This window comes from Falco peregrinus, chromosome 11 (genome assembly GCF_023634155.1).
Source record: "Falco peregrinus isolate bFalPer1 chromosome 11, bFalPer1.pri, whole genome shotgun sequence".
Taxonomy (NCBI): domain Eukaryota; kingdom Metazoa; phylum Chordata; class Aves; order Falconiformes; family Falconidae; genus Falco; species Falco peregrinus.
The window spans coordinates 27,649,393-27,671,008 of record NC_073731.1 but is presented as its reverse complement, the minus strand read 5'-3'; the positions used below and the strand labels follow the sequence as shown (position 1 = coordinate 27,671,008).

At 43.0% G+C, this 21,616-nt stretch overlaps 1 protein-coding gene across 2 annotated transcripts in view; it reads left to right on the top strand.

Moving 5' to 3' along the window:
* The window catches only part of PARP1 (poly(ADP-ribose) polymerase 1), a 65,193-nt gene extending 44,936 nt beyond the window's left edge, over positions 1-20,257 (top strand). For both annotated transcript variants that reach the window (XM_055816560.1, XM_055816559.1), the window contains 18 exons: positions 24-140; positions 1,103-1,279; positions 1,722-1,863; positions 3,409-3,549; positions 4,237-4,479; positions 5,497-5,565; positions 6,321-6,453; positions 8,083-8,278; positions 9,563-9,691; positions 12,972-13,055; positions 13,858-13,980; positions 14,406-14,534; positions 15,277-15,375; positions 15,927-16,079; positions 16,345-16,472; positions 16,853-16,914; positions 17,823-17,937; positions 19,426-20,257. In XM_055816560.1, coding sequence (XP_055672535.1) covers positions 24-140; positions 1,103-1,279; positions 1,722-1,863; positions 3,409-3,549; positions 4,237-4,479; positions 5,497-5,565; positions 6,321-6,453; positions 8,083-8,278; positions 9,563-9,691; positions 12,972-13,055; positions 13,858-13,980; positions 14,406-14,534; positions 15,277-15,375; positions 15,927-16,079; positions 16,345-16,472; positions 16,853-16,914; positions 17,823-17,937; positions 19,426-19,507 — 2,322 coding nt within the window. In that variant the 3' untranslated portion in view covers positions 19,508-20,257. The remainder of the gene's footprint in view (positions 1-23; positions 141-1,102; positions 1,280-1,721; positions 1,864-3,408; positions 3,550-4,236; positions 4,480-5,496; positions 5,566-6,320; positions 6,454-8,082; positions 8,279-9,562; positions 9,692-12,971; positions 13,056-13,857; positions 13,981-14,405; positions 14,535-15,276; positions 15,376-15,926; positions 16,080-16,344; positions 16,473-16,852; positions 16,915-17,822; positions 17,938-19,425) is intronic.
* The last annotated feature ends 1,359 nt before the right edge of the window (positions 20,258-21,616 follow it).

The window sequence follows — 21,616 nt, the reverse complement described above, 5'->3', positions numbered from 1 at the left end:
AAGCTGCTGGGTTTTGTCAACAGGAGCAGACAGAGCTGATCTGGGGCATCAAGGATGAGCTGAGGAAGTTGTGCTCCACTAACGACCTGAAAGAGCTGCTAATCGCCAACAAGCAGGAGGTCCCTTCCGGGGAGAATGCTGTGAGTCTGCCTGTAGTTGCTTTGCATGTGTGCTGGGTCTCTGAATTGGTGAAGTTGACCTGAGCCAGTATCGCTGCAAGGTCCACAAGTCTGAAGCATATTTCTAACGTAACGCTTCAGAAGGGAATTCAGTGCAAAGCCCGGTCTTTTTTTGTCCCAGGATTCTGATGATACTGCTGTTACGCTTGCTTGTGAAGGGCTGTATGGTGGTGTGTGATGCTGAACTGGGCGCCTTGGTTTCAGTGACGTGCCTTTATTCTGCTACGCCCAAACTGGTCCATGTTTTTGGTGGGGTTTTTTCTGTTGCTGGCTCTTCGAGTGGGTTACTTATGGCACTTCACATTGCCTCCCTCAACTGCTAAATTATGCAAAAAGAAGCAAAATCTGCACAAATTCTTTCCTGGTATCTTTTCTAAAAACAGTCAGTTTTCAGTCTGTGTAATTTGTGAAAGTCTTCTCTCTTTTGGAGCCACACATCGCTTCAAGTATTTGTATTTATTAAGACTGTAAGGAGTGTGGGCTGGGATGTGGGAAGTGTCTAGACTCAAAATGGTCAAGAAATACTCTCTAGGCAGGAAAACCAGGATTTGTCTGAGCCTGCATTCCCAGCTACCTACTCATGTGCTCAGATGCCATAGCTGGTCTCCTCCTTGGCTGTTCTGGCACGGCTGCCTGGTCAGGTGCTGTGTGGTAGGTATGCTCTCCTGAATGCTGAGTCTAGGAGAGGGTGTGAGCAGACATGGTATGACCAGGGAAGCTTCATGTCTTGTCTTTGAGGCATCATAAATCACTCTGTGCTGGTAAGAGTCTTGGTTTATGTGTCGTGTTTGCATGACAAGCGCTGGGAGCATCTGCGTGCCAGCAGCCTGGCAGTTCTTTCCTTGTGCAGCCCAATGTAGTGTAGTGTGTGGGCTTCCAGCCTCCTTCTGCCGTGACCTGTTTTGTATTCTTCGTTGCTTTAGATTTTGGACCGAGTAGCAGATGGAATGGCATTTGGAGCTCTGCTTCCCTGCGAGGAGTGTAAGGGGCAGTTTGTGTTCAAGAGCGACGCATATTACTGTTCTGGGGATATTACTGCCTGGACCAAGTGTGTTGCTAAAACGCAGACGCCCAACAGGAAAGACTGGGTAATCCCAAAGGTGGGTGTTTACTGCGAATTTGATGATCTCAAGCATGTTTCTTAACTGATGTTACCTCTTGGAAGGGGACTGAATAAGCAGCAGTCAGTGTTGGATGCCAGAGTGTGCTGCAGTGCTGAGCAGGTGTCACAGTGGGGAAGTCCTGTCACAACTACATCCCTCCAGGGGAGGCAGCTAATGCATAACTGAATCATATTTTTTCCAGTAACACTAAACTGAAAGAGATGTTGCTGTTTTGATTTGAAATCCATCGTTTACCCTCTTCTAGTTTGGTTTTCCCTGTCAGTAAAGTGGGTATTTGCCTCCCTTGATGTGAATGTCTCGGAAATCCTTTTCAAGACCTGCAGTAAATGCTAACATCTGGCCAGCACTCAGTTTAGCCTTTAAATCTTATTATAAGATTTGTTGGTTTTAAATTCTGCTTATGCTTAACACCCTACAGGAGTTCCGGGAAATTCCGTACCTGAAGAAATTTAAGTGTAAGAAGCAGGACAGGGTATTCCCTCCAGATGCTGCACCTGTGAACTCTGTGCCTCCTCCCTCCGCATCTGCTCCTTTGGCAGAGACTGTGTCCGCCCCCAGAGGTAAGCGGCTGGCTGGGCATGGGTCAGTGGAGGTCAGGGTGGTGCATAATGCCATTCCCAGCCAGATAAACGTGCCACCCCGAACAGGCAGAGCTCTGCTGGTACAACGCAGTGTAGCAGAGTCTTACATGCTTTATCTTCCTAGTGCGGGTAGACACTGATATGGTGGGTTGTCTGGGGACATGGTATTGAGGTCCTGGTTGTTTTCTAACAAATCATTTGGTATAATATGTATTTGCTGATGGTGAGGAGGTGTTTGCAATGAATCAGAAACTTAAAGGCTGATGTTGGAAAATGTGTCCCAGGAGAGACCTGCTGTAAAATACCTTCTTGCTTCATTTCTTGGGGAACATCCAGGGACCTCCATAATGCCAGATATTCCACGTTGTGTTGGGTTTTTAAGAGCAATAGGTGGTTGTTTTTTTTATAATCCTCCAATGGGATTTGGCTTTACCAATCACTGACGCTGACTGCCCTTATGCAAAACAGATATATTGTCTCCCATCCGCAAACTGGCAAAAGATTGGGCTGGCTGTTGGAGTGAGTTGCATGCTTTAGTGATACAGCCTGTCCACAAAGAGTTATACTTTCTTTCTTACTCAGCCTTTTTTAGCCCTGGCCATAGTTTTTGGTAGCAGGGGTTTATTGTTACTTGGTGAAAAGGTTGTAATTCTGCACAGTTTTAGCCAGGTCGTGTTAATTTAGCAATGAAGACCTTGGTTCTGATTGGCAAGTTGATTCCAGCCCCAGTGTGCCCTGAAAGTAAACTCAAAAGTTAGACCAGAGTCGGGTTACCTTGTTTGCTAGCAGCCTAGCTACTCCGAGCTGGGGGGAGAAGAGGAAACACCACCCTCAACTGGCCAGCCAGAGTTAATAGCATGTATCTTCAGCAGTGCAGATGCGCTCTTAGACACTTGCCATGTCTTGGAGCCGCTTGCATTGCAAGGTGTTAACACGATCATGTGATGGAACATCAGATGGGTACCAGTTTGCTCCTGACTTGTTATGGGGTTTTCATCAGATACAACCTTGTACTGTCTGCAAGATGAAGACTCAAATGTACTGTAATGTAGTAACACTGTTGCTTGAGAGGCAATCCTTTCTACAGCCCCTCAAAAACAGACTTCCTTTTGAAGAGGCAGGAGCTTTCATGTTACAGTGAGTTTCTGCCATGCTGTCCAGGCATCAAAAGAAGAGGGAAGCAGAGCACAGCCTGAAGTAGCACAGTGCTGAAGCAGACTGATTTTTCTTTTTTAATTTTAGTTGGAAAAAAAATAAACAAAACCAGGCAAATGAATGTGCCTACATATCCATCTTTGCTGTCTTCCATCACTTCTGTTTGTTGGCTGGTGCTGAGCTTTGGTGCCTTTCCTAGGTGAAGGGGAAGCTTCCTCCCACTTGTGTAACACGGGTCAGACCTGCTTGGACCCTTGTCTCCCTGCCAGTTGGGCTGATTTTACTGAGATGCTGTCCCTTTGTGCTTGTTATTTGTCTGGGGGGCCCTGTGCCTGTTGCTGACACACTGTGTTACTTCCTAACCCCTAGACAAACCACTGACCAACATGAAGATCCTGGTTCTTGGAAAGCTGTCAAAGAACAAGGAGGAGGTGAAAGGCATTGTGGAGGACCTGGGAGGAAAGATGACAACAACAGCTAACAAGGCCACCCTGTGCATCAGCACACAGAGTGAGCAGCTGTGCCTTTGTTACTGGTAGCTGAGCAGATTACAGACGACACGTGTCCTTGGAGCTGTCTGGGGATCAGTGTTTGGATTAGGGGGAGTGTTTTGTGTGTGCAGGTGGCCTTAGTGCACTTGGAAAAGTAAAGACAGATGTGTGCTGTTTGAGTTTTACTTACCTAGCAAGTTAACCCTGTGGGTTGGGCAGCGATGCTCTGTTGGGTCTGTATGCAGACCACGGTGGTGCACAGGCCACCCTTGTGGGGATGACAGGTGCTGGGGCTGCGTCCACGCTTGCCTTGGAGAAGCTGCAGAGTGACTGTGGGTGCCTGAGGGCAGTTGTTCTCTGCTGGCAACTTTAGGTCTGCTTTCGCTCCCTGTTGGAGTTGAAGTGCAAACTGGATGCTGAGGTGGATCTGCTCCCACCTGCCAGGAGGTCCAAGGGGGACTGGAACAGGCCCAGCTCTGGGAAGGGGAGAGCTGGACCAGCCGCATAAAACGGGAGTGTTCCTGCTCTAGCGCAAGCTGCAGCTTTGAGCTGATGGGGATTTTCCCCTGCAAAGGTCAATCTAAAATGTGGTGGAATTGTGTTTCCACAAAGTGTTACAGAACCCTGAATCATGCCCAGAGGGAGGGGCTAAAGTCTGAAACCTCACTGATGTTTTTTTCCTTTGTTTCCTACCCTGTCTCTGCAGAGGATGTGGAGAAAATGAGCAAGAAGATGGAAGAAGTGAAGGAGGCCAAGGTCCGTGTGGTCTCGGAGGAGTTTCTTCAGGATGTGAAGTCCTCTAGCAAGGACTTTCAGGAGCTTGTGTCTCTCCATGCGCTTTCACCTTGGGGTGCGGAGGTGAAAATGGAGCATGAGGAAATGGCCGTGGATAGGAAGTGCAGCAAGCCCCCAAGTATGAAGAGTGCTGGGAAGGTCAAAGAAGAACAAGGTGAAGAACAAAGTGGTTGTTTCTCCATAGGCCTGTTCAGTGCTGTGCATGCACAAAGCAAACCTGGGTATAGTCTATCCTTGCTCTTTCCTTGAGTTCTCTGCCCTTTTTCTCAAAATAAATTTAAGTAATGAGATCTCAGGTCAAGAATAGCTTTAGGTAAACATGAAGTTATCTCCTGAGCTAGCTCTTGTTTCCTCTAGTTCAGTCTTGCTTCAGAGATCTTCTGTGCTGTGTGTGCCCAGGCTCCCTGACATCAGCCCAGGCTCTTCCTCATAACACATCAGTTCATCTGCCAGTTTGGGTCGGTGTTGCAGCTCAGGGAGGTACTGGGGCACCAAGATGTGACAAACACTGCAGTGTCCCCCCAAGGGGTGTTGGCAAGTAAGAAAAAACTGAGGTCCAGAGCAATGGGTCTTTGTCCTACGTGGTTCAGAAAGTAACACTTCTTTAACGGAGGAGAAAAAACATCCAACACCAGTGGCATTCCTCACCAGTGCTGCAGAGGCCTTGCATTATTAATGCTGGACGGTGAACAAAACCATTGGATTTGCTTGTGCATCTTCAGAACCCATTTTCTATGTCCTCCAAGCGTAGGTTTCTGTCGTACAGTTGGGTATGTTGTTGCAAGGCTGTCTCACAGCAGTAGCGTCTCTGCAGTATCTGAACATCCCCCGTGCCCTGTGAGGTTTTAAATACCACTTAAACACAACCATAAATGTGACTTTTATCTGTTGTGCAGGTGAAAAACTGATACAGCCCAGCCCTGGGGCCAGAAGGAAGGAGATAGAATCTGGGAAGATCTTATTTTTTGTTTTGCTGGTGGGGTGGGGGGCTATGAATTGGTTGCTAAAGCCAGGTTAAAAAAAAAGCCATGGAAGTCATTGTGCTTATATACTGGAAATCTGATTTGAAGTCTCCTTAGGGTGATAATTATGCAAATTGAAAATTTAACTGTTGATTCAAGTCAGGCTGTGTTGTCTGCCTAGGAAAAAAATGAACTCTCTTTTGCTGCAGGACCTAGCAAGTCTGAAAAGAAAATGAAGCTAACAGTTAAGGGTGGAGCAGCAGTAGATCCTGATTCTGGTGAGTGATAACAATGGCTGTGCCTGCACCACACACAATCTTCAGGATGTGTGATCATTTGCAAAATGTTTTTCTGTGACAGTATAAAGGTTCCATAAAAGGAATGTCAATTTTTAAACCATTTTTGCTCGCTATCTGAGGAAGGATATTGATTGGCATCCATCCAGAGCTGGCTATTCCAGGATTTTCTAGTGCAACTTTCAGAAGGACCACTTAAAACTAGGGTCTACACCTTGTTCAGCTTCTGGAGCATCTGTCGGTGGGGTGAGTAAAGGCCCAGCCAGCAGAGGCCACAGGTCTGGTGTGAGTATCTGCCCCTGGACTCTTCAGGGGGCAGCTGATGCTATTCTCCAAACTTGTGGTGCGTGGACATTGTTCAGATGCTGCATCCAAGACTAGCCTTTTGGTTTTCAGTCTGTTTGCTGATGTGACACCTGCAGAGCCTGTATTTCTCTTGGGAATTCCTTCAGCCAGTCACAGGGTGTTAAATGCTAGATTTTAGATGGTCCCTTACAAAGTTACCATCTTTTTTCCTCTAGCTGTGATTGATGTTCACTCCAGTGTATCTAAAGATAGATGCTCACAATTTATCAAAAAGAAAATACGCTTCATGTATTTTTGAATGAGCATGTGGTCACTGGTTTTGTGGTATTTTAAGAGTCACGCTACTTCATGGAACATCTGGGTGAGCGCAAATGCAGGAAGGAGGCCTAAAATGGTAACCTCCTCTGTCCCAATTTGTTTCTTCTCTGTAGGTTTGGAGGACTCTGCTCATGTCTTTGAGAAAGGTGGAAAGATTTTCAGTGCAACCTTGGGACTAGTAGATATTGTGAAAGGAACAAATTCCTATTATAAACTGCAGCTGCTAGAGGATGACAGAGAGAACAGGTGAGTTTAGTTTTCCCTAGAAATACTTCTGTTCACTTTTTTCCAGTAAACATTGGATTTTTGGCATCTACAAAAGCAAAGCATGAGTGATATGTCTTTGAGGAGATCTGAATAAGTTTGTTTATTTAAAAAGGGAGAAAAAAAACCTCCACCAAGAAACAACAGCAACAAAAACCCACCACCACCCCAAGAAACTCCCCAAAGGCACCAAAAACTACAAAACAAGCAAACATATCACCCATGGAGAGATCTCTGTTCTGTGTGGAGGTGTTTCTTTGTGGTGTTGACAAAACCTTGTCTAGATCAAAGCCTACAGAGACCTTTGATGGATCTCAGTGACTTTCCCATAAGTTGTGAGGTGAGTGAGTTTGCAGAATTGCACCTGGTAGTGTTCATTCCTGTATCCTGGGATGACCGAGGCTTGTACAGTTGGTGCCTTTAGGACTGGGTTAAGTGGCTAATGTGAGGGCCATAATGCTCTGTGACTGATCGCTGCTCTTCAAAATACAGAAGCAGAGTTCGGTGATGGTTCCTCTGTTCTAACATCAAGGCCCCACACGTACAGTCAGCAGTGGTGGGAATCTTTCCCGTGTTCTCCAGCTTAGTCTTTTCTTCTAATTGCAGAGTTCGGTGATGGTTCCTCTGTTCTAACATCAAGGCCCCACACGTACAGTCAGCAGTGGTGGGAATCTTTCCCGTGTTCTCCAGCTTAGTCTTTTCTTCTAATTGCAGAGCTGTAACCTTGGGAAATAAAACCAGATTCTGGCTGTTCTACCAGAATTTAGTCCTGTGTTGTGTGCCCTGAGGCTTAACAAAATGTACTGAAATGGTCAGGGGATAATCATGGTTTAGCCTTCCAGGCTCATCAGACACGTGGCAGAGCTGTCCAGTGGTTGCATTACTGAATAGATAAGGAAGTTGAGAGGGTTCCTTAAAATGAAACTGGCCCCCCAAGCACATAGGGGCGCACAGAAATCCAGGGGAGCTAATTGCTGTCAGCAACAAACCTCATTCAGCTCTGAATTTATTGCACTTTACGGTGTTCCTAATAAGCTTTTGTTGCTGGCTCTTGTATGTGGGGTTTGAATCTGGATCTGCAATTCAGTGCATGGGAGCATCTCTGTGCCTGCGTTTCATGCGTGACATGAGGAAGGTTGATTGATTGTGTCCCTGTAAACGCTACGGAAGCTTACCCAAGGTGATGTCAGTAATACAAACCAACACTTGAGTGTCTCTAAAAATCTGAACTTTAGGACTTCAGGCTTAAAGATGCATTGTGTTTTTCAAATACACGACCCCAATAGTCTGAAAAATCATATTTGTGAAACATGAAGACTGAAGAGATTAGCCTCTCTTTTCCTGCTGTGCAAACGTTTATCCTCGGGGCTCTAGGTCTGGCATGTTAACACCAGGCATTTTTTCACACCAGTTCTCTGATGTATGCTCTGTGGTGGCTCTTCTGTTGCTCTCCTACAGTCTTTGATAAGAGAATGTCTTTCATAAAATTGATGGTATGCAGATGGGTGATTCGCATGCAGTTGCATAGCTGTTGCAGGGCATTTCATTTGGACCAAGATCTAGAACCAGTGTATCTTACATCGGTTCTTTTCTCATGTTTCTCTTCTCTAGATACTGGGTGTTCAGATCTTGGGGTCGTGTGGGCACTGTAATTGGGAGTAACAAGCTGGAGCAGATGCCGTCAAAAGAAGATGCCGTTGAACACTTCCTGAATTTGTATGAAGAGAAAACTGGCAATTCTTGGCATTCCAAGAGCTTCACTAAATATCCAAAAAAATTCTACCCACTGGAGATAGATTATGGACAGGTAACTCTGCGATGTCCCTGTACCAGGTGGAGCATTGCTTAGCTGCTCTGCTATAGCTGTTCTGTGCTCGCTGTTGGATCACTTACACTTGCCAAACCTGAGGAACGAAGTGCAGGTGCGACTATTGCATCTTCTCTGTGCTACAGAAAGAAGCTGTAGATCCATGAGTGGCATGCGTTAAAATAGATGTGTTGGGAAAACTACGTAGTTTTCCATTGTCAAGTCTGAAGTCCTATTTAGTGCTTGTTCGTGCTCACTCAAGTCTTAAGTTTAATTTGAACTTAATTCAGTAGTTACTTCACATATAACCTGTCTGAAAACACCATTTTCTTTTATTTAAAATAGATACTTCTCGTCTGTCTTCTGCATCCAAAACCCTCCCAAGTGCTGAAGCAGCTCCTGTGCAGCATTCTGCTTAGTGCATATCTTGAGCAGGCTGAGGAAGAGAAATTATTCGCTGCCAGTGAGATGTGGCTATTCAGACAGCTAAACTAAATAATTCTCTTCCTTCTGCCCAGTGGGGGTTTGTGTGTTTATTTAAAGGCATACTCATAACTTAAGCTATTTTCAGATAAAACAGTTGAATGCTGTTAATACCTATAAAAATACAAGAGAATGTATTTTCAAGCTGTTGCATTTTTCTGTGGCCAGATTACCGGATGTCATCTTTCAGTGCAAAGTACTCGACGCTTAGCTTTGTTTCTGGAAATTTGAATATTGCAGTGGCAAAGCATCTGTCACACTGCAGTGTACAGTGATATTCTGAGGCATCTGGCAGATGCTTTATTCATGCAATGCTCTATCAATGAAAGCATCTAGATGGTACTATGGCTAATTGATGATTCCTATACTCATCTGTGACAGTTTTCATTAGAAAAACTTAGTGAAACTAGTGATTACATCTCTATGTTGTCATAAAAGCAACAAAGTAAATAGTATTTTTTTCGTATCAAGGCCTCTATGCAGCAGAAAGCTTGCAGAAAAAGTAATTCATACTGTTGCTTGAGGTGAAGCAGAGACACATGGAGAGATCCTATTCCTTTAATTCTACTTGTATTTTACAGTGCCACCTCTTGAAATAATGTCTGCCAAATTACTGAATAGGTGGATTTTTAAACCCCCTTTGTTCCAAAATGTCAGAGCAATGTCCCACGCTCCCCATGAACTTAAGGCTAGTCATAGTATGCATACACTAAATTGGTTTTCAGTTGTTACCATGGCAGCCAGCCTGTTACTTTTATCCTTTGTGATTTTGCTAATTCTGATACTATTTTTACCTCCCAGGATGAAGAAGCTGTCAGGAAACTGACAGTAGGTGCTGGGACGAAATCAAAACTTGCTAAGCCAATCCAAGACCTTATTAAGATGATCTTTGATGTGGAGAGCATGAAGAAAGCGATGGTGGAATTTGAGGTGACTACACACATTCATGTTTCTCAGTGCTAACTCTCCATCATACTTACAGCCAGAAGCAAGTTCTTTGCAGTTCAGGGTGTATCATACTTCCCAGACATCAGTGCAAGTTTTAGATTGGCCTTAAAATAAGGGCAAGAGTCTGACCAGAATTTGCCAAGCACTGGAAGTAGTAACTTAGTTATGCCACATGCAGTTTTTAAAACATGGGTACATTCTGTGTTCTTCAGTGTAGAATGTCTGTATTAGCATCTTCAATTTAAGAAACTTCTGAGAAACCCATCTGCCGGTCCTGGGATCAGTAATCATTCTATGGTTGTCTTTTTTTTGTTGGTGGGGTTTTTTTTCCCCCAGTGATAACATGCATCGTGACCACTGTTCACTGAACGCTCTTAAAATATTAATGCAGAACCAACTTGCTGCCCATGTGAGGCTGGAGGCACTTCTGGGTTTTGTGAGTGGTGAACCACATTTTGAGCGGGGCAGCACTACCCCTAATTTAGGTAGCAAATGGGCCTGCAGTTCAGGCTTCAGAAGTGCTGCCAGTTGATACACACGCGAATGAAGTGCCTTGACAGAGTCCAGAGCTTCTTCTGAACAGGGCCAAACTTGAGACTTTTTTGGTTGTATTTCTCATTTGTTCTAATGATACCCTATTTTCATCCATTGGTCTTTTCTCCATACTTCTTGAGCCACATTTCTAACAAGCTTCCAGAGAGTGGTTGGGTAGTATTGTTGTCTCTCCTTGCATAGAAGCAGTTTTACTGATGTTTAGAGATCCTGCATTTTGTTTTAATGCAGCCATTCAAACTGGCTTAGTTCTAAATAACACATTTCAATTTTCTTCAGCCACCTTAATTATCCTGCCCTAAGACTTCATATTTAAGCAGCTGCTGTTTGCTTTCTGTATCAGTATTTTGTGTACCTGCTTTTCAGAACAGGCTTTGCACCATTTCATAGAGCTTATCTGAAAGCTTTCAGGTGGCTTGCCCAACATTTTGCGGTACCTTGGGTTAATTGTGTTCTCGTATATCTTCAATGGTTCTTTACATCAGTCTGCTAAAATATTTGTAATTCTTTGTAACTGCAACTGGTAAAGACTGAACTGATAATCATCTGATGTCATTTGGTCTTGTAGAACTGTTGAAACTATGTTAATTCACACCATCTGCAGATCTATAGCAGACCTAGGAGTCCAGATGGGCCTGTCTTCCTATTAGATTTATCTTCCTGTACTGTTGCTGCTGAACAGCTGTTTTCCGTTAGAGGAAATAATGCTTTTCCTAGTTAGAGGTTTCTGTGCATCCTCTGAAAACTGCTGCTTGCTTTCTTTAATCAGCCTGATCTCAAGTATTTCGTTCCATCGAGGTGCTCTCACTCTGCCAAAACTGTAGCAAAAAAATCTACTGTCGTAGAGTAAATCTGATGCATTTCTTTTCCTGCTTCTCATTTAGCTTTTAAGGTTTTACCTCACCAAGCATACAGTTTATGACAATTGTCTGTGACATTGCCTTGCATGAAATTGCTAGTTAGAGGGCTGAATCTGCTCTACTGCTGTACCCTTTCTTTCTTGGTGGAAGGCAAACATCCCCCTTGCCTCTCGTGACAATCTTGGTGCACACATCTGTGATGTGGAGCTGATTCTTCATGCTGCCCTCGGTGCATCTGGTAGTAATTGCAGTGCTGTTGTTTTAGACCTAGCCCCTTGGCTGTTTGTGCTCTTTTGATGCATTTAATGATAAAGCTTTGGATGCAGTTTAGCTTTACATCAGAGGTTAGATCTGTTCACCTCTCATGAGTCACAGGGGATGCAAACTCCAGCCCTTTGGCTGTTTGTGGGCTCAGTAGATGTGCTCCTAAATCACATTACTGGGGGATGTGTTAGTTTATAGGTGTTAGTGTTTAGCTGTTAGTGCTTATACGTGTTATTTTATCGTTTATATAACTTACAGTTAGTATAGGTGTCTGCAGCTATTCTGCACGCCCAAGTTAAATGGCCCATTTTACTTTTACATGTCCTTCATGATTTTTCAGCTACTAATTAGATAATGCGGATGATTGGTACTCAACAGGGAAGTATTGGCCCCAAAAGTTTGAGAGCCACAGATGTATTGCAGGTTGTTTTTCATTAGGTTATTAATCTTGGCGTTGTGCCTCATGTGTCCCCAAGACGTGATTGGTTTTGAAGCCCACCTTCTCTCTTGCAATCCGTCCTGACTTTTCTTAGTATCTGGCTTTATGCTTAGCTGCAGCTAAAGGTGAAAGTTCTCCTAAGCCCAGTACAGGGTAGAAATCTCCATGCAAAATCACTTCAGGGCTTTCACACCAGTCTCTAGCTTGGAAGAGCCTTCCAAGTTCAGCTTGCAGAGAAGATTTGCATATGGCTGGGTTTCCTAGCTCCATAGTGGATAAATAATATGGAACTTACCCAGATGGTATGTGATATACATGGATTCGTAGGCTCTTCTGTCTTTGAGGTGAATCTTAAACCCATGAAGTTAAGTAATAGCCAATTTGACCTCCAGAGTGTACGGTGAGTACTGTCAGAAGTCCAGAGGGTGTATGTATAATCTTTGTTAAAGACTCCATTGGACTTCACTTCTGTCAAATGTTTTTGCATTTGGATAATCCTTAACTATACAAGGATTTAATGCAAATCTGAAACTCTCTCAAGTTCCGTCAATACACAAAACAACAACATATAAATAAAGTCAGTGGATAAATGCAGGCAACCAAGATACCACTTTTAATTTAGTTGCGCTTTTTTGTTGTTCCTTTTTCATTAATGAATATGAAGCATCTTATAGCCTCTTTGCATTTGACCCTTGATAACTGTAGGGTAAAGCTGGAAGAGGGTGTCTGGGCTGTACCTATAGACACAGATGATCTTACGAAAAAGAACTACTTAATTGAGGTTGCTTCTTTGCCAGCCTGAAATGTATGGCTACTGAAATGATTAAGGAACGCATCTGTTGCCAGGTTAATATTCAACTTCAAGCCAGATGCTTAGTACCCTATTTTTGTATTGTCCTAGCATGCATACTTAGTTTCCTGTTGCAGTATTTCTTTGTTTATAGGATGTCTTCTCAGTAGTGTGCACTGTCCTTCTGATGTCGTTCCTCAATTCACAGAGATTAATACCAATTCTGAAGTGTTTCCATGCTTTCTGTGGTCAGTCCTACCAGGATGGAGATACTGGTTCCCTAGAAACCAGAGAAGGAAGGCTGCAGTGGTTTCAGTGTAGCAAAACCCTGTGTTAACAATTTAAATCTTCCATCAGATTGACCTGCAGAAGATGCCATTGGGAAAACTGAGCAAGCGACAGATCCAGAGCGCGTACTCCATCCTGAATGAGGTTCAGCAGGTGAGCATGAAAGAGATGTTAGAGCAAGAGGGGAATTCAGAAGTTCTTCTGGGCTTGGAGTGAGGTGAATGCTGAGCTCTGTGTATGAAGAAGACCTGTGCTCACTTTCGCTGGGGAAGAGGATGTCGCTTCCACATGTAACTCATTAGTTCTCTTCACTGTTGTACCAGTTTGGGCAGTACTTGTATCTTTCACACTTTTGTACCACAAAGCTCAGGCTGAGCCAGGCGCAAGTGGCAGCTGCGTAAATGAAGCCAGTGTCTTGATCTAGTAGTGAGCTGGGTTTCCACCCCAGAGAAGTCTGTTAGAGGATGAGAATAAAGGTTGAGTTGACACAGTAAAGGGTCTGGTTTGATGACATCACTGTATTAACACATCGTGATCTGGACCAGTCCATGTATGACTACACAGTATGCCTGAACAGCTTGCAATAGTGTACCAGTATGTCCTATTTTTTGTCATGGGCTCCCTGGCAAAACATAGATACAGGAAGTTTTACTTCAGTTGTCAGAGGACCAGAACTTTGCCAAGGACATGTACCCCTTCCATATCCAGGAGCCTTTATTTTGCTTTCCAGAAACATAATCCCAAATAGATTTTTCTCATACCGGAAATCCTGTGTATTTCTGTGCAAGTACTGTGACTTCCTACATGCAAAACAATTAAATAGAATTGCCATTTTTAGTCCTGTGAGAGTTTCAGCATTACTGCTTGTTAGTCCTCAAGTATCTTGTGTGTGTCTATTGCTATGGAGACTGAATCTTACTCAGTAATTTTCTTTGGTGCTTGTTGTCTTGTCCAGGCGGTTTCTGACAGTGGCTCAGAATCCCAGATTTTGGACCTCTCCAATCGCTTCTATACTCTGATTCCTCATGACTTTGGGATGAAGAAACCACCTCTCCTAAATAACTTGGAATACATTCAGGTATTGACTGGAAGTAGTATGTTGTCTACAGGCAGCAGGTCTGAGACCAGACATCTAACACAGAGAATTTGTGAGGTTTTAAGACTTCTTTAACCTCACGCTTCCATGAGGTTAAGCTTGTCTTTCTTAAGAATATCTTCTTGTTTGTTTATTTATGTGGTTATGCACATACAAATAATTATAAGTTATTAGAAGATGTATATATTATGGTCTACTTATATATATGTACATACGTGTATTTATATTTTAATATATTTATGTGTATGTATTTTATTTTCTTAAAAAAAAAAAAAAAGCTATGATGTTATGTTGTTAGATGGCAGTGTGTGGCCAGTGATTCACATACACTTCTATAATTCGGGATATTCCAGAGTTACTCTGAACATGTCACAGGCGCAAGTAAAATAAGCTCTTTAATTCTTCAGGCTAAAGTGCAAATGTTGGACAACTTACTTGATATTGAGGTTGCTTACAGCCTTCTCAGAGGTGGAAATGAAGATGGAGATAAAGACCCAATTGACATTAACTATGAAAAACTTCGTACTGATATTAAGGTAAGGAAATGAGCGAGTGAATACAAGCTGATGGCCGTTTAGTTCGGAGTATAACAAGTCACCTAAACTATAAGTGGACAGATGTATTGGCATGAGTTCAGAGAAGGGCCACTGAGTGGGTTAAGGGACTGGAGCATATGAGGAGATGCTGAGAGAGCTGGGACTCTTTAACCTGGAGAAAAGAAGTCTCAAGGGATATCTTATCAATGTCTATGAGTACCTGATGGGGGAGGGGAGTAAAGAAAACAGAGACAAACTCTTCTCGGTGGTTTCCAGTGACAAAAGGCAATGGGCACAAACTGAAATACAGGGAACTGTATTTAAACAAAATTAAAAGCTTTTCTTGACGGTGTTTGCTTTTGGGTTTTTCGCTTGTTTACTGTGTCAAACACTGTCAAAACACTGGAAGAGGTTGCCGAGAGAGGCTGTGGAGGCTCCACTCCTGGAGGTGTCGGAAGCCCGATTGGACTCGGCCCTTGGCAGCCTCCTCCAGCTGACCCTGTTTTGAGCAGGGGAGCTGGAAATCATCTCAGTGTCCAGAGGTGCTTTCCCATCTCAGACATTCTGTGACTGAGTGCTGTCTGTATGCCTGTACACCATCTCTAGCTGGGAATAAATTTCCGCCTAAATGATAAAAGAGGCTTAATCTGGAGAGTTGCCAGCATAGTGTGGATGTCAACATTTTGTAAGAAGCCTGCTAGTTTGTATGCTAAAGAAACTTGTCTCGTTTGCCTCTTTGCAGGTTGTTGACAAAGATTCAGAAGAAGCCAAGATTATTAAACAATATGTGAAAAATACTCATGCTGCTACTCACAATGCATATGATCTCAAAGTCGTGGATGTAAGCTGGGCAATACTGGGGTTTATGCTTGTGAAGATGGACTCTAAGTTGACTTCCTTGTTTGCATTTTCCTTTTATATTTGAGTGGCTTATCTGGTTTCCTTTGTTGAAAGGGTGGTTTGATAGACCAATTGCTATTTAATAGCATAGCAAAAGTCTAGGCAGAGATGAATCTAAGCTTAATGAGGTGTCTTTGAGGTTGTTTTTATTTTAATTTAATTGGCCTCAAAATGGAGGTGGGGTAATAATCATCTAGAATTAAGCCTAAGTTTATTGAATGATTTTTCAGAAAACTATGATCTCATGAAAACGCAGAAGGGAAGGTGGAGAAGTAATCGATAAGAAATACTGTGTGATCAATGCTACCTACTTTTTTGCTAGCATGACATAGCAAACAGCAAATACTAAAAACCGTCCAGATCACTTTTCCTAGCAGATTAGTGCATATTCCAAATCGGGTGATTTTTTTGTTTGTTATCTGATTAGTTGCATGAAGGTAATGGTTTATTTGCTTGGTTGTTCTTTTTCTCCTGTCCATTTTTTAATTTAAGATCTTCAGGATTGAGCGTGAAGGAGAGAGTCAGCGTTACAAGCCATTTAAGCAGCTTCATAATCGCCAGCTGCTGTGGCACGGTTCCCGCACCACCAACTTTGCTGGTATACTCTCGCAGGGTCTCCGGATAGCTCCTCCTGAGGCTCCTGTGGTACGTTAAACAGCTTCTCTGGCTGCCTCCATCCCTGTGCCCAGAGATTGCCGCAGTCAGAGACAACCTAAATAGGAGAATCTGGGGGGGAGGGGGGCAGTGTTATCTCTCAGCATGCAGACAACATCGTATGTCCAGAGTGGATTGCTGACTGGTGTCCGCGAGAGCTTGAGTTGCAGCTTTGCTCTCCTGGGAGCCCAGCCAGGTGGATTCAATGCTGCCTTTGTGTTATTGTCTCAATCTTTTTTTGTTTTGCTGCTTGCAGACTGGCTACATGTTCGGGAAGGGCATCTATTTTGCAGACATGGTATCCAAGAGTGCCAACTACTGTCACACATCTCAAGCTGATCCCATAGGCTTAATACTACTGGGGGAAGTTGCCCTTGGAAATATGTAAGTAACTTATGAAGAGTATTTGCTGAACAAGCTTAATATATCGTGGTACAAGGCGATGCTAAAATTGCAAGCCTTTTGTTCAGTGTGAAGAAAGAGCACGTGGTATTTCATTAGAAACAAGATTCTTAAAATGAGAGCTATTTGGTTGGGGGGAAAAATATCAGTGTTTCAGGTCTAGAATCTTGTACTAAATGCCAATATTGTTAAAATCAGTGACTGAAAACAAAGAAGGGAAGGCAGCTAAGTTTCAGAAGTTACAATCTAAATTGACTTTATATTAACTCACCATAAACTGAAGCCTGTAAAAAATGTGATTTTTCATCAAGATAGTTTAAGATGAATATGAAATGCTATTGTGTGTTCTTTGTGCTGGCCAGGTATGAGCTAAAGAATGCTTCTCACATAACAAAATTGCCCAAGGGAAAACACAGTGTGAAAGGTAAGCATTAATAGTTGTCGTTGGTAATCTTTTATTGATGGCAAACTCACATTGTGTCTCTCTGCTTAGCAAAGAGAACTGTAGTCATTTCATAGTTGTATTTTATTTAAGAGTCTGCATAATGTTGCCCTGTAGTTGCATCTGTGTATGTGGCATTTTGAGGCAGGAGTTAGTACACTTGGTATGTCCATACTGAAGTTAATGTGTTACCTGAAGTTAAGGAGGAAACTTTCATTTGATATTACACAAGAGAAAATGTAAGGTGCCGCCTTACTCGCTTTCATCATAACAATACTGTGTATTTTAGAAGAAAGATGAGAGGTTTGATAGGTCAGAAGAATAATTGTTTAGCTTTCAAAGTGCCTTAGAAGCTTGGGGAAAAGGGAAAAGCTAAGAATAAAAGTTCAGAGGGAACAGCTGTTCTCATTACATTTCCCTCTGCAAAAAGCATCAGTATCTGGCACTGACAAAGGATGAGAGAAAAGACTCAGCTCTCTAATTCAAGCAAAAGAAATGGTAATCATTACCATCTTCTGTACTGAGATGGGAGAGTGGAGAACAGTAACGTTCAGTAATGAGTGCATGTGCATGTGTTCATTAATGGACCTAGGATATTAGAGCTATTAGTCTGGTCTGGTTTAGCTTTGATCATACAGATTATCTAATTAACAGCCAAAAGTCTTAAAATTCTCACTTTTAGTGTAGCAGCATACGACTACAACAGGTACAGTGGTGCTGAATTGAATAAACAGACTGTATTTTTTGTGTTCTTTTTAATATATTTTTGCACTTGGTCAGCATTTAAAAATATATGTGAAGTAATATTTGGCTGGCTGAGTAATTTCTTTATGTGCAAAATCTGTGTTTGCCTTCTAGATTTGTAACTTTAACATTTTTTCCCTTTCTAGGCTTGGGCAAAACTGCACCTGATCCCACAGCCACTACCACCCTTGGTGGTGTAGAGGTTCCCTTAGGGAATGGGATCTCAACAGGAATTAATGATACCTGTCTTCTGTATAATGAGTATCCTTTGCTGTTATTTGGCTGCACACTGTGTTTGAGTGTTGCTGAGTTTAGCAGGATCTCGCTAATGTCAGTCAGGAGTTTTGGCACACTGTTCTGTTTCTTTAAGATATGCTTTGGAATACTGGGAGACAATTTAGTCTCTTCTCCAAGGGGGATGATTTTATAGTTGTAACACTTAAATTGTCATCCCGCAGAAAAGGGAAACAATACATGTAGCAATTAGCTGTTGCCCCCACAGGACTCGATACCTGAAGGCACTGGAGTGGCCAGACAATGCTGCCCAATAGTGTCTGGCCCAGAGACATGCCAGGACAAGGGGTGGGGAATGCAGCCTGTGGTTTCACTTCACTCCAGTTTGGTTTCTTCCTTGTGGTGCTGTGGCTGGCCAGCTTGGCCAGGAGGAGGTGGGGGAGCCAGCGCTGTGGCTTGATGGAGTCTCATCACACAGCTTCTCTTGTGTTCCCCACACCCTTTGCAAGTATTGAGGTCGACCTCAGGTGCCCATCAGAGATGTGGCCATTAAGCCTCTTTCTAGGCAGAAGTGCACCCAAATGAATGGGTGCTCAACATTCACAAGAGGTCACAAGAATAAGTAATGTCTAAGGTTCCAGGTCAGTCTCTTCACTGCCCTCTGGGTTGCATAGAAGCTGTCTTCTCGCTTGGTAAGGTGTTTTCCTCTTACAAGCAGTTTTGGCAACAGAACTCATGGCAATGGTGTTTTTATCTTGAATTTTCTTAAATATAGCATCTGTCTTGGTCAGAGAATAAACTAGAATACACTTGTTATTAGCTAATTGAGGTACCATGTGCATTCGTTTTGTTTTACACCGTGTTTAATGGGGATGCTTTTCATCTAAAACTGGGATTAGAGGTAAGTTTGAGGCCTAAAGCACTGAGAAACACGTAGGTGATCTGGGACAGTCTTCTGGGAAAAAAATGGTGTGTTCATAGGATGTGCAAGCACTGCTAACCATTGTAGAACTCTTCTCTTTGATTCCAGTTTGGGTTTTTTAGTAGGAAATTAAGAGGATTTTAATGACTTTGTGCTAGATGGTGGCAGTAGAACTGCAGTTACAACTGTAGATGCCAGCTCTGTAACTGCAGATACCATCTAGACTACATCGCCCCACTGTTTGGTTAGTGGGACAGATGATGTGTGCTACGGCTCTGGCTGACAAAAAATACTCTTCAAGAGCTATAGCCTTATATCTAAAATCAGTTCATCTACCTGTCACTCAGGATTCCTGCTGCACCATCATTAATTCTCCATATGACTGCTAGTTGCTTGTTTCTAACTATTGCATAAAACATATTCGGATTCAAAGAAAATTCAGATTTAAAGATTTATGGTTTGATCTGTTAGAACTGCTTAATCACACAGGCATCTCTATGGTAACTTCAGCTCAAAGGTGAGGTTTGACTGTGTTTTGAAGTTTTTCTGTGTTGATATCAGCAACTGTAATTATTCCTTAACATTATTCCCAGATATATTGTGTATGATGTTGCTCAGGTAAACCTGAAGTACCTGCTGAAACTGAAGTTCAACTATAAGACATCACTCTGGTGAACAGTATTTAGAAGCCCTGTTAGACTTATACTGTAGTTACACTATAGCGTTGACTTCTGACATGCTTACGCATTGACTTCTCTTACCAAGATATCAAGAGCTAAACTGCAGAAGAGGTTACTAAATCCTATTTAGTACAACACTTAGTGAAAGTTTTATATAAACGTGTGGCAACACATGGACCTGAATTCTGATGAGAACAAGTACCTGGTTTTGTTTTATACCACTTGTAATTTTGGGGTTTTCAAGTGTTTCTTTTAATTGACCAAACTGACAGAAAAAAATATCAAGGTTATGTTTTTAGCCAAACAGAGCAGGGCAATAGCAGAGAAGGAACTTGAGGATGTTTGCGGTATTTGCTCTGTTAAGGCTTCCTCTTGTTTAAGATGCCCATCTTCAGTTTTCATTCGAATAAATGATAAATGTGCATTTATTTTGAGGTAAAAAATAAAAGCTAATTTCATACTAACAGCTTTATGTTTCAAAACTCCCAAATTGTTTTGGTTTTGAGTCACGATTTAAATGTATTTGGTAGAATGTTCTTAAACATGATATATCTCTCTGAAGATCAAATGCCAAATATTGAGATCTGTAGTCACGTTTCAGGAAGTCATGGAGAAATGAAAATTTGGACTTTCCACTGAGACTTCATCTGTCAACAGTTGGTGCGATAAACATGGAAAATTAATTTGTGGATGTTTTGAATTTAGTATTAGCCCCAATAAACCTCCTTTAAATATCTACCTTCAATGTGATGTAAGTTGGTTGTTGTAGACTTATGTCCTAACAAAGCCATAAGTTGAATTTGGGCTCAAGCTTCACTCGTCATGACTTAGTGAGGTCTGTTGCCACTCTGTGGGTAGTCTTGAATTCCCTGACTTGAAACGTCAATATAAACTAATAATTTCAATGTTTAGTGATGTTTTGCTACTTTTCACTTTCAGTAAGTCATTGAGCAGTATGGGAGTGCTAGAGCAACATCAGTTCTTTCTCGTCAAAAATGACTGATCTCCCTGACCTGTTGGGGCAAGTTGGCTAATGCCCAGGGACATTAGCAGGACGTTCACTCTCTCTTCCACTGACAGTTCCCTTCCCAAGAAGAGACAGTTCAAGCTCATTCTGACGGTTGCAGCTTTGGTCTTTGGTAACCTGCGCAGAAACAGCAGACTAGATTCCTAAAGCATTGTCATGTCCCAGTGCCCTTTGAAAAAAGGAGTTTGAAGCCAAAGCGGTTGCTAACGGTGCAGCTGCTCCCAGGACCCCTGAAAGGAGAGGAGGATGAGGAGTGATGGAAAACAAAGCTGCTGCTGGGAGAGAAGGAAGTGTGGAAGGACTGGGTAAGTCGTATGGCTTGAGGACAGCTCAACACAAGAGAATCAATTGAGGTTGGTGCTAGTGGGCTTTGAGGAGAGTGGCCCTTGTCTTCTGGTTCTTCTGTAGCCTGACCAGTGGCTAATTACTGTTCTGATTCCAACAGAAACTTTTGGTTGGTCACTTAAGTATAATCCTGTCAGTCTCTGAAAGAGAGCATGGGAAGTGGTTGTTTAGTTGTGAGGTGGATTCCTCCTCCCCTTGCAAAACAAACGAAAAACCAACCAAACAAAAAAACCCGCAGGAATTAAAGGTAGATGCTTTCAGTGTTCCGTCACCTGTACCACAGGCAGCTCAAAATTCCCTTTTGTTCCAACCTGAGCAGCACAAGGAGTGCTTTACATGTATGCAGTGCTCAGTTATAATTGTAGCACAACCGGGTATATTGCAAGCTGTCTCTAGCCTCGCAAATACAGCAGTAAAAGGTACGGTGGGACAGGACCTTCTGGAGCGGCAGCATGTGCCCTCTGGGGACTGTAGGAGAGCCCTGGTGTGGCTGTCCCGCAGGGAGATCTAATGTGGATTCAGGTGCTGCATCTGCTACCAGCTTGTCTGACGGCAAAGCGGACCTGCTCCTGAAAACAGGCACTGGTGCCGCTGTGACCCAGCATAGAGACGGCCTCTCCCCGGGGCCACACTGGGAAGAGCAGCACGGTGACAACCACCGAAGGCATTAGTTCTGGAGTATGTGCAGGAAGCACAGCTGAATGAGTAGGCAGCCCCATTTCTGTCAAAAGT